General features: G+C 36.2%; 1 protein-coding gene across 1 annotated transcript in view; it reads left to right on the forward strand.

The window, feature by feature from the left end:
• ndfip2 (Nedd4 family interacting protein 2) overlaps positions 1-12,159 on the forward strand; it is an 83,784-nt gene that overhangs the window by 37,856 nt on the left and 33,769 nt on the right. The window contains exons 2-3 of the mRNA XM_039745378.1: positions 7,440-7,596; positions 9,827-9,960. Of these exons, the coding sequence (XP_039601312.1) occupies positions 7,440-7,596; positions 9,827-9,960 (291 nt within the window). The remainder of the gene's footprint in view (positions 1-7,439; positions 7,597-9,826; positions 9,961-12,159) is intronic.

A 12,159-nucleotide genomic window follows, 5' to 3' on the forward strand; every position in this document is an offset into this window, starting at 1 on the left:
TTTTAAATGCCCACAATGTGAAAATGGCCTTGTGTTTTCTAACCTTAGTCTGCTGATTTGAAGCCAGTCTGGCAGGAATTCCATAATGCCATCTGACCCTTGGATCAAATTTCTGCAGAACTAAGATTTTAAACTGCAAATGTCGAAAGCATTGCCAAATCAGTTAAAAGAGCCATCCACCTACAGTGTTAAAAAATAAAGTTTTGCCCTTGGGTTCACATAGTTAATATGCAACATATATGTTCTACAATAATAACTACAGCCCTGTTTTTTAATTTAACAAGAAGTAAAGCAATATTTGATTGAGCTTTATGAGAATCTTACACATGTGAAAAGTCCTTGTGACATTCTGAAAAATGAGCCGCAGTGTTTTGCTGAGTTAGGTTTAATATTAGTACCATGTGGCCTAATGAAGTAAACAGAAAAAAAAACTGCAAGGTTTGTTTAGAAAGAGTGAGGTCTGTGCTGATATTGTTGAACAGTATTTTGATACAGTATATGGAAGAGTAATGGTTTTATTTGTTGTAAATGACAAATGACATTATCTGCATGGACTTATACTTTTTCTAAAAATGTTATTAGACTTTTAACTTAAAAATTAAACTTTTTAATTCACATGTGACATCAGTGTATGAAATATGTCTGTTAGTCATACTGTACTTTTTACAGCTTTGAATTTAAGCCTAGAATTATGGAAATCATGTCTATCATTTAAAAACCTGGCATGTAGAAAATTTAAGGCAAATAAAGATTTTGTTACAGTTTTATCACATATGGATTTAGCTGTGAGCTGCAATTGTTTTTTTTTATAGCATCACACATTTGAATGAGGGTGTTAAAAATGATTGTAAGGTTAATGGCCTTTTAAAACTGTACCATACATAGCCTCAAGAAAGGAATACAATAGACATGACTGTAGTTGTCCTTTCGACCATCCTTCCGTTTTCTAACTGTCTTGTCCAGCTATGTGTCATAGGAACCAGGTAGAGGTAGGAACCAACATTACATGAGGTGCCACACTTGCACACATCCTTTCTTATTGAATGGGGCCAATATAGAGTGAATTGATCTGTCCTGCATGTCTCTGGGATTTGGGAAGAGAACCAGAACATTTGGAGGATTGTCCACATAGGTAATGCAAGCTACAGTTGTAACAAGTAAAAATTGAGGCAAGTTTGTTGTAAAATTTGGACAGAAATTTGTGTGGCTTTACATATAATGCTTAGAAGCACAAGGCAAATTTCTGTAATTATGCAACATGCAGTGCAATAACGAAAGCTCATAATCACGCACAATTAGTGGTGCTGCTGAAACAGAATACTTCATAGCAGCAGACAAACTGCTACACTAACCAAATTTGCGTTGTAAGTTGTGTTTTTGAAGCCAAGGGTAATATTCAATACTGTAGTATAGCAACTAAAATGTGCGGAATATAGCGAAAGCAGGAATTCTGAAATAACTGTCTAATGTTCTTGAGAAGTTGAATTTCACAAAGGCAGCCTTAATGTTGGGACACATGTTTTAAAATAAAATATTTTTTTTTAGAAAATTAAAGCATCAGAAGTTTATGACATTTGACATTTAAATTAATTTCACTTGTCTATTACTTTTTGGTGAGTGTGTTAACCAGTTCATGTTTCCCCAAAATGCTTATTCAAACAGAAGTCTCACAACACCCAATGTCACAAACCTGAGAAACTTCTTTTTTAATAAACATGATTTGAAAGGTATGTTGTTGAAAAGACAGTTTTAACAAGTTTGTGTAAATAAAAATATCCAGATAATCTTGGTGTTTAGTAATTCATATGTCAATGAAATAATGTTTACATTTATGTTTTTTAGTATTTTAAGCAGCATGTTTCGAATTCCTGAGTATAAAGTGTCAGTAAATAAATTTAGTTTGTGCTCATGAATAGATAAGATAGTTTATGATGATCATGTCATTCTTTATAGACCATATGCAACCCTGCTATTTATCATCACAATATGTAGAGCTCCCCTCTGTCTCAAATTAAATTTATACCCTGTTAAATATTAATTACACCCTTTTTTGCATGTACGTGTAGTTTGTAGCAAGATATAACTAATAATGATTTAGATTAATTTAAGGGCTTGGTAAAAACTAACTTTAGCTGACAGACAACACAAGTGATTTTTTTCATTTTTAGACATTTGTTTTTAATTTTTCTTTCTGTTTATATGTTTAAAAAAAAAAAAAAGTACACTAGGCATATATAAAAGTATACCCGGTGTGATGGGAACCGGGGCAATCAATCTCCCCCAAACCCCAACACAAACAGACAAAGAGTCCTAGGTTCAAATAAAGGATTGTTTATTAACCAAATTCCTTCAAAAGTAACAAAAAGCACAGGTTTCTCTCTCTATCTCCACAATTATCGCTTCTCCTTTCCTTCCACAATACTCTCTCTCTCACTACCTCAGTGCCCTCCTCTAGTTGAGTGCTGGTCTTCGTCCACCCAGCTCTGACTTGCCTGGACAAGGGAGTGCGTCCCTCTTATTAATGACCGTGAGTACTTCTGGTGTCAGGGCCAATACCCGATGGAAGTCCCATTTTAGGGAGTGCATCTCCCAACAGCGCCCCCTTGTGGCACCCATGGTCCCCAGCAGGGCTGTGTTGCTCAACTACATCTCTCTGCATTCCCTACTGGTTCCCAAATTGCTGCTGATATAGAAGGCTGCTGCCATCTCCAGTTCTGGGGGAATAAAAAGTCCCTAGCAATATCTTCCACTTCCGGTGAACTGTCTGCCCATCTCCTCCAGCCATCACTTTCAGGTCTGGCTCCTTCCTTTCCCTTGTTCGGGATGCCCATCTGCCTATTCAGACCCTCCTGTCCGGAGAAACTATCCCCTTCTCTGGTCGGGATGCTCGTCCAGCCCATGTAGGATTTACACTGGTGATTCTGTAGCTTGTAGAACCATAATTAGAAGCTTTAACGTGAAGTAACTGTTTTCTGAATGAGTGCATCAGTCTCCTTGGTGATATTAGAGGATTTTTGGCTCACTGTTCCTTCCAAATTTGCTTTAATTCTGTGACAATTGAGAGCATTTGTTCATGCACAACTCTGTTAGGTTTCATAACAATATTATTATTTGGACACTACAAGAATTGATTCTTTTTCATCTGTTCACTTGTCCTGTTGCATTGTCCAGTTTTAGGTAAGCTTTATCAGTTAGGAAATGAACTCACTGTTTTTCTCTAGAAAATTGTAGTGTAAAGAGGATTTTATGATAGAGTTAATGATTTAGAGATTGACACTCTTTTTTCCAAAATGCTTAAAGACTGGTGTAATGTTCTTGTGGTGATATAAAACCAAACGTATCAGATTTTGATGGCATTGTGCATACTGAGTGAATTATTTCACTTTTGTCTTGTGTGTCAATAGGGTATTATTTTAAAGATCTTGTGGTTTGTTTAGATGAAACTTTGTTTACCAAAGCCATGCTGCAAGTATGTGATACAGTGATCCCTCGCTATATCACGCTTCGACTTTCCCGGCTTCACTCCATCGCGGATTTTAAATGTAAGCATATCTAAATATATATCACAGAGTTTTCGCTTGTTCACGGATTTTTGCGGACAATGGGTCTTTCAATTTATGGTACATGCTTCCTCAGTTTGCTTGCCCAGTTGATTTCATACAAGGAACGCTATTGGCGGATGGCTGAGAAGTTACCCAATCAGAGCACATATTATGTATTAAATAAAACTCCTCTGATATATGCTTCCCGTGCGGTGCTTCGCACACTTAAAAGCTCTAACAACCCGTATTGATTTTTGATTGTTTGCTTTTCTCTGTCTCTCTCACTCTCTCTGACATTATCTGCTCCTGACGGAGGGGGTGTTTGCACAGTGGCTGTTTGCTTAGAATATACGCTCCTCTAAAAAATGCTGAAAGGCTACCTTCACATTGATCCCTTCATTGCTTCGCTTTATCGCGGTGCTTGCATACTTTAAAGCACAACAGCCCTATTGATTTTTGATTGTTTACTTTACTCTCTGTCTCTGACATTCTCAGCTCCTGACGCGCACATTGAAGAGGAAGATATGTTTGCATTCTTTTAATTGTGAGAAAGAACTGTCATCTCTGTCTTGTCATGGAGCACAGCTTAAACTTTTGACTAAAGGGTGTTATTTCATGTCTATAGGACTCTAATAATGTTAAAAAAACGTATTTAGAAGGTTGTAAACATGTTTTCAGTGCTCTACTGCAAAAATATTAGATTTATAAATAAAGAATCCAACTTCGTGGAAATTAATTTATCTTGTCTGGAGCGGATTAACCGTAATAAACGAGGGTTTAATGTATACCTGTGCGGAGAATATTTATAAACCGTGTGGGAGAGTTTCTAAGGGCTTAAAATATATAAAAATAACCATACAAACATATGGTTTCTACTTCGCGGATTTTCACCTATCGCGGGGGGTTCTGGAACGCAACCCCCGCGATCAAGGAGGGAAGGGATTACTGTAGTATCACTTCTAGGTCACTAGCAGCATTTGGCTTTAATTACCTCCTAAAATAATATGGAAGAAGTAAAGGTGTGGTTACTTACTCACACATATCTTCTGGATATTGGATTATTTTGTGTTGTGACAGAAGTCTGTTACTGTATGTTTTTTTTTTGTGTTATCTCAGGTTCAAATTATCTTATTTTAGGTTTTGGTCAGGACTAAATGATTGTTTGTCACGTCCTAACCTTTAAAAGCACACTTCACATGGTGCAGTCACTTCAGTTCTGTTTTACTTGTTGTACAGGCAGTAGACAATATACTTCAAACTGTGTTTGAAAGATAAATGACATTTTCTTATACTCAACCACTCTATAGTCAGTAAAGTTTAAGTTTTTAAATCATTTTAAACCAGTAGAGTACCATGACATAAGTAACCACCTTCTGTATTTTATCAGCATTAAGCTATTAGTTTCATAGGTTTTTGCTTAATTCTTAAACTGTAACGTCCTGCATCCCCATCCCATTTTATGGTACTGCACAAAGCATCACTTTTTTACACATAAAGTATTTTGAAACATTATGCTATATTGTTAGTTGTCGAAGGTAGTCTATGCTGCCTAGCCTAGCTGTTATTAATGTTGAGTAGCTTATATCTGATGGGTTTTAGTAAGTCTGCTGACAAGGCTGAAGTAAACAGAGGCAGTGAGTTAGGCACTGCAGAAATGTTGCAAAAAGTCTTGCAAGCGTGGAGAAGATTAGTAAGCTATGGAGATTTTTTTCATATATTTTAAAGCAGGCTCCAAATTTGCACCATTGATTAACAAAAAGCTTCCAAAGACAGAATTGGGGCAAACGGAGAGACTGCTGAAGATGCACTTGGAGCGAGATCTTGTTCTGCATCCAGGTGTCTTTTACATAACTCCCTCTAACAGACAATAAATCTAGATTTTATGCAGTACTATTCACACAGCACATTCACTCAGTGTGGTTCATCCTGTAGTATAAGAAATAGAGAAATATGATGTATCACTGTATTTTTTTTCTAAGGCTAATTCAAAATGACCATTATGTTCAAGCTAACCATGCACTGCTTAAAGACAGATTTGATTTGAAAAGATTTTTCAGATGGAGCTAAAGTCATCAAAGCAGCTTTACTTCCAGCCGGGGAGATAATAATACCCATTGACTTTTTCAGAACAAACTTTGATAAGGTTGCAATGTTTGAGAGCTGCCTTCTGTTACTTTTCAGTTTCTCACTCTTTCTTCTCCCTCCTAATGTACAATCCCAAAGTGTTTTACAAATGGGATTTAACTAGTCTTTCACTAGCACTCATTCAGATGTTGACTGTTTTCTTTTTCTAACCTACATGTGTTAAATTAAAATTGTTTTTTATTTGCCTGAGTAGTACATGTGTGAAAAATCTGTATATATATATGAAGATTGTCTATATATTATGAAATCATTAACTCGCTTTCATTGAATTATGTTAGTACTTTGTTGATATTCTGTTCAAAAGTTGAATGATAATTGAAAAGTACATTTTTGTGACTTTTAGCTGTATAGTAGTCGCGGACCATGGAAAGCATCTCCATTGGGGGTGTGTTTGGTGTGGGGTTAGTGGTGTGCTACAGGTCTCCATATTACAGCACCAGTAGCAGTACTGTATTCAGTAGTGTTATAAAAATTATTCATATTGAATTCGTTCAACATTGATTTTAAAATTGCTATAAATAATGACTCAGTATTGGCATCAAAGCCTAACGCTGAACAGCCTCATCAAAAACAGATTTTAATAAATCTCTACTAATAATAAACATTAGGTGTTACTAATTACAAAAATGACATTTCCATTTCTTTTCTCTTCACTGTCTTCTTAACAAGAGCAAATTGGTGTAAAGGATTTAAAACAAAATCCACTCCAGCCCTAATTTCAAACACAACCAGTGTAAGATCACCCAGTAATACAATTTAGCAACAGTTTTGCTGCCAGTGCATTCTTGCATTATCTAAAGGCGTACTCCAAAGTACAAAGGCATGCACTATAGAGAAAAACAGTTCATTCTGTTTCATTGTGACCTTGGACAATAATGTTGCCTTTTTCAAAAATACATGGCTTTGCTTTGATAAAATATGTAATCTGTTTCTTTGAAATTAATTTTCAAGGAAAGTACAAGGATATTCCTATTTGTGCATTTGATCGACACATTATGCTATCATAGTCCTTATTAAGTAGAATGAATCTGTCACTATAGGTTATGTCAAATGTAATGACACAAAATGTATTTGATCATGATGATTCCGAATGCCCCTTTAGCAAACAGTTTTATACATAATAAAACTTATTTTACAATTGTTAAACTCAAATAAAAACAGTATTTTTTGGGGGTTTTTTTGTTTGGTATGGAAGGAAAAGAACAATAATCTCTCACTGTTGTACCTATTTTTAGATCCATACATTTCTCACAAATGGGACTAGATGAAAATAAACAGGGGGAAATACAACATGGGTAAACAAACTCCACAACAACACAAAAAGTACTCTTAGCCAAAAGCTGTAATTCAGTCAAACAATCAAGATTTTTGTCCAAAATGGTTGCAAGAGGAACAAAAATGTTGTAACTGAGGTCTTTGAGATGCGACTTTTGACAGTACTGCTCATATTTAAGCTTTGTATAGGATTATGAAGGCTTCCTCCCATCATACCTAGCTCACTCCTCCTCACTCCCCACAGCGGCCATGGAAGAAAGATTTTTAACTAAACAAACAATTCTCTTACCAGTGTGAATCTAACTGGACATGTGACAGGATGAACCCACTCTCCCCAGTTCTGTTGTCAGTTATAGTATTCCTGAATTCTTTGGATTGCTTATTTACACTGAAACTCCAACCTGATGAATTATTTACAACTGATATTAAAATAGCAATACTTATACATTTCTATATTTCATTTTTTTTTTAATTTAGCTCCATAATGAGGATGATGGTGACTCTCCTGAGCCTTCTGTGAGTGGAGAGTCCTCCAGTTCAATGCAGAACACAACCACTTCAGAAACCGTTGTCCATCTTGACAGCAATGTTCCACCTCCTCCCTACAGCAGTCTTGCAGCAAGTGCATCTTCTGGTAAGTGAATACTGTTTAATAATATTTATTTATGCAGTACATTTTTATACATAATTATATCTCAATGTGCTTTATAAGTAGTACAAGAAAATCTGAAGTTATTAAAAAGGTAAAAACAAAGAATCTATAGTTTGAAAGTCACTAATGCTTAAAATGGTAAAGGTCAATACCTTATTAGATAACATGCACTATGGTGAGATAGTCAAAGTGGAGAGGATAATGAAAACTCCAAATGGCAAGAATGTTGGAGAAAATAAATCTCTCTAAGGCCAAAAGCCCCTTAGCTCCATCTGGTCATTCTACACTAAAATTTGTACTTCTGTTCTATACTCTCGTTGACCAAGGTGAATTTGTATTAGTGCTGGGCGGTATGACCAAAATTCTATATCAAGGTATTTTTCTAAATTATACCGGTTTCACTGTATTTAACGGTATTTTTTTTCCCATGCATGAGTGGATGTTAACCACATTTTCCACTGCAATTACTGCAGTAGATTGGATAAGAATAACCTATTCCACTGTCATGAGAATTGTACACTGTACAAAAAAAAATTTAATTTGCACACAACTATTTCGACATTTCCACTTTATTCTCACTGTTTATATTGTAATTAAAGTAGAATGTCGTAAACTAAACTTCATCCTAAAATCAATGTTTAATTTACTAGATTTTCTCAAACCCCGTCATAAGTTAATGTAGCACGTTAAATGCTTTGTGTTGTGTTCCCCGACCCAGTTTTTAATCACTATGCGCTTCTTAAACTGACATCCTCCACACTAAGAGGAGGCGCCGGCAGCAATCACCACACAGAATACATTCACTTCATAATATTCCTGTTCTCTGAAAAATTAGAATGCTAAGATATATACTTGGTATCATTTTCAGGATGAAATGCATTAAAGCAGGTATTAAACATGCATATGAAGTTCAACTTTATTACCTGAGAATGTTGCAAAGCAATGCTGTTAGTGCAGACATTTACCAATAAATAAGATACTTCATTGTCAGACAGGATGCCCAATTTAACCTTCCTTAGGAATCATTTATATTTAAATGCTGGATTATCATAGTTTGAAATTCTAGCATGCATTACATTATTTACTCTTTGTTCTTCTCATCTTCGACAGATGTGCTGTTGAGCCTTGTATCTATTCTGGGTCTGAATTGGTGATCGGGATAAAGAGAGACTAAATTTTAACCCACTCACCCTGTGGCTGAATTGGTGCTGCTGATTTTGGCTGTGTACTAGCTATAGTGAGGCCTGGAGAGACAGAAGCCAAATCACAAGTGACTGACTTTTCTGTACACACCAACTCAATGCAGTTTTTGGTTTGCCTAATCATTATCAGGTTCCTAATGCAATCATCCTAAGTGCATTGTTTTTCCCACCAACTCTAAACTTCACAATTGTTTGGCAGGTGGAACTGCCACAATATGTAAACATGCCCTTGACAGGCAGAAAACATATTGAACTTACTGGTTCGGTGTAGCACTGAGTTAATCTTTATCTTTTTGTTTTCAGTAATTCAGTTCAGCTGATTGCCTGTGAGACACTTTCATTTAGGCTTTCACTGCAGGCTGGGTGACTGACTTTTACTCCAACTGAATTTTCTTTTTGTTTTTCGGTTTAAATTAATGTTCCGCTCCTAGTAAGTTATCATTTATGCTTCTCTGATACTGTAAAACACTCTGTTCTTGCATGTCCAGCTACAATTTAACCTTCCATACATGACAAATTACATCTCTTTTCTGACTTAGGCATACTGTATCTAACAGTGAATAACCTCTGTAAATAAAACACTTGCTCAGAATATTTAAGTCTGAGAACCTTGAATCATAGGTTGAGAATACAGAAAATGAGACAAAGATGATATTGGCATGTATTGAAAAAGAAAGAATTTACCTCATTGGAGATATTGTTTACTTGTAGATTACCCCCCCCCCTCCCCCATCATTTTTAAGTGAGGTGTTAATTTTGATAGAAATGGCATTAACGAAAATCTAAGATACTTTATTGATACTAATCAAAATTAGGTAGATTTTGCTGTACTGTATTTCAACCTATTTCATGTAAATGGATGAATGTAAAACAAAGTTGAAACATTTAATCCTTTTTCTGTAAAATATTTTGTATCAGTATTGTATTAAATTAGAAATATATTGATAAAATGTTTAAGTTATTGCGTAAAATGCTTAATCAGTAATAAGATGCATATTGTCTTTCTGCAGAAAGTGAATTTCAGAATAATACCTACCCAGTGCCACCTCCATACAGTGTTGCTACCTCATTGCCTACTTATGATGAAGCTGAAAAGGCCAAAGCAGCAGCATTGGCAGCTGCAGGAGCTGAGGCTACCCCAAGGGTAAGTCACTTCCTGTTAAATTTCCACATAAAAACTACAATTTTGTTAGATGTAAGACACAAGCTGACTTGCTAAATAACAACACTAAAACTTCATCAGCATAGTTGGTGACATGACACTAGAAAAAGTCTTTACAGTAGTATGCAAAGCCATGATCTTCTAATCCAAATGCATAAAAATATTTGACCTTTAGGCAGACTGTGTAAATGAAATCAAGATACACATAATGCAAAACATACTGTTCTTTGCAGAAGTATAGCAAACCATTGTAAAATAGAAATGACATAGTCTTGTTTCTCTGTGGCAGTACACGCTTTTTTAACAAACAGTGGTTCACTATCATCCTATATATAATTTTAGTATGCACACCTTTCATTTTAGCAGTCCAGCTATACATAAATTCTACCTTTGCTCATACTGCCAAACTTGAAAACTTTTGAAGAGTTCATCCAGAATGGAGCCAACTCACTTCATGATGTTATTTAACCTTGGGAGGAGATGCAAAGAACAGTGTGTTGTTGTATACAACATACTAAGGCTCCACTTAGTACTTGATATTGTAGTTTATTTGTGTAACTGCAGAGGAGGGTCTTCTCATCCCTTAGTACCACCTTTAGTTATGTCAGAGTTGCCATTCAGTCCCATTAGGTTAGACACTTTTAACTATAGAGTTGGTAAACCTGAATGGAGTGCACCTCTTACCTTACACTAATGTCCAACCATAACCCTCTTTTCTCTACCCTTCTGGATTAAAGTCTCCTTTTGCTCCACTCCAGGAGTGCAATCTTTTTAAAAGACAATGGGCAAGTTCATACAATTCTTTTTTCCAACCAAAGATAATTAACTTCAGTACTGAAGGTGCTGGATTAAATGGCACTGGTCACAGAGATAGATCTCTTACAATCAGGCATCCTAAAAGTCCGTCATCGTACAAGACTGATATTGCATTGTCCTCATTGTTATATTTGTGAAACTGTTTACCGTAGATCCTGGAATACAAGCCGACTCGGTATATTAGCCGACCCCCTTCTCTACCTACTAAATTACATGTATTTGCCGATGACTGGTATTTAAGCCGACCCCCATCTTCAAGCAAAATTTTCTAAATTTCCTTAAAAGTGTCTCTTCAGGTATATTTATCATGTTTATCGGCGAGAATTTGAGACTGCCGGCATTTTTGATGGAAACCAGTAAGTGATTGCGGAGAAGTTTGGTAAAATGAAACATTTGTGTTGAAACTATATAAGCAAATACAGTACATCGGTGGGTGGATTTCCGGAGACTCGTTATAAATTTGATTAACTTAAATACGCAATACAGTGGACCCTTGACTTACGAACTTAATTCTTTCGCAAAGGCTAACCCATAATGCATTCCGAACCTCCCACTGCAACACTTACTTAACCTTTTCATAATAAAAAAGGGTTGTATAATGTGTATAATTTACCAAAACAGCAATCATTTTTCTAATGTGCTAACCAAAAAGTTATATAAAGTGCCTAGCCTACCAGAAGTAGGCTAGATTAAGCTAGGAGCATGGGGGCGTGCATGGTCGCAGCAGCTCTGGGCTCTCCTTTTCAGTGCACTTTTTTGTACTTTTTTTTTTTCCTTGTTTGTACACGATCGGTTCGGCGAACATCCGCTTCACCCGTCAGAACCTTATAGACATCGGTGTCCAGAGCCAGACATCTGTTTCGAGTGTTTTTCATCACACGCACAACATCCCAGACAAAATAGCGAGACCAGCGGGCTCTCCGTGGATTGTTGTCAGGTCTAGGAGACGACACAGACGGAGGAGGGAAAGAAAACAGCGGGGCTGCAGATCCGGTGTTATGCTAAGGCTAAAAAAAAACAACCATACAAGCCCTATACAGAACTTTTTTTTTGCACTGAAGGAGCTGCTTTTAATCTCATTGTAGATGTGTATAGTGACAATAAAAGGCATTCTATTCTAGAAACAACAATTTCTCACAACTTAATTTGACATCTTTGGGCTGCAGGAAGGGAAGAGGAGGAGAATGAAACGGAAGGTGGTTATTGTTTAGAAGGAGACTCCTTATGCAAATCTTTTCTTTGTAAAATTGTCAAGATGGTGGATTTCGACATGCTGTACATATTAGCGAGATCGGTCACACGAACAGCACTCTCTTATTTCCACACAATTTCCATCTTCGTTTTGATTGTGATCACTTTCTTTAC

The sequence above is a fragment of the Polypterus senegalus genome, chromosome 2, assembly GCF_016835505.1.
Source record: "Polypterus senegalus isolate Bchr_013 chromosome 2, ASM1683550v1, whole genome shotgun sequence".
NCBI lineage: Eukaryota > Metazoa > Chordata > Cladistia > Polypteriformes > Polypteridae > Polypterus > Polypterus senegalus.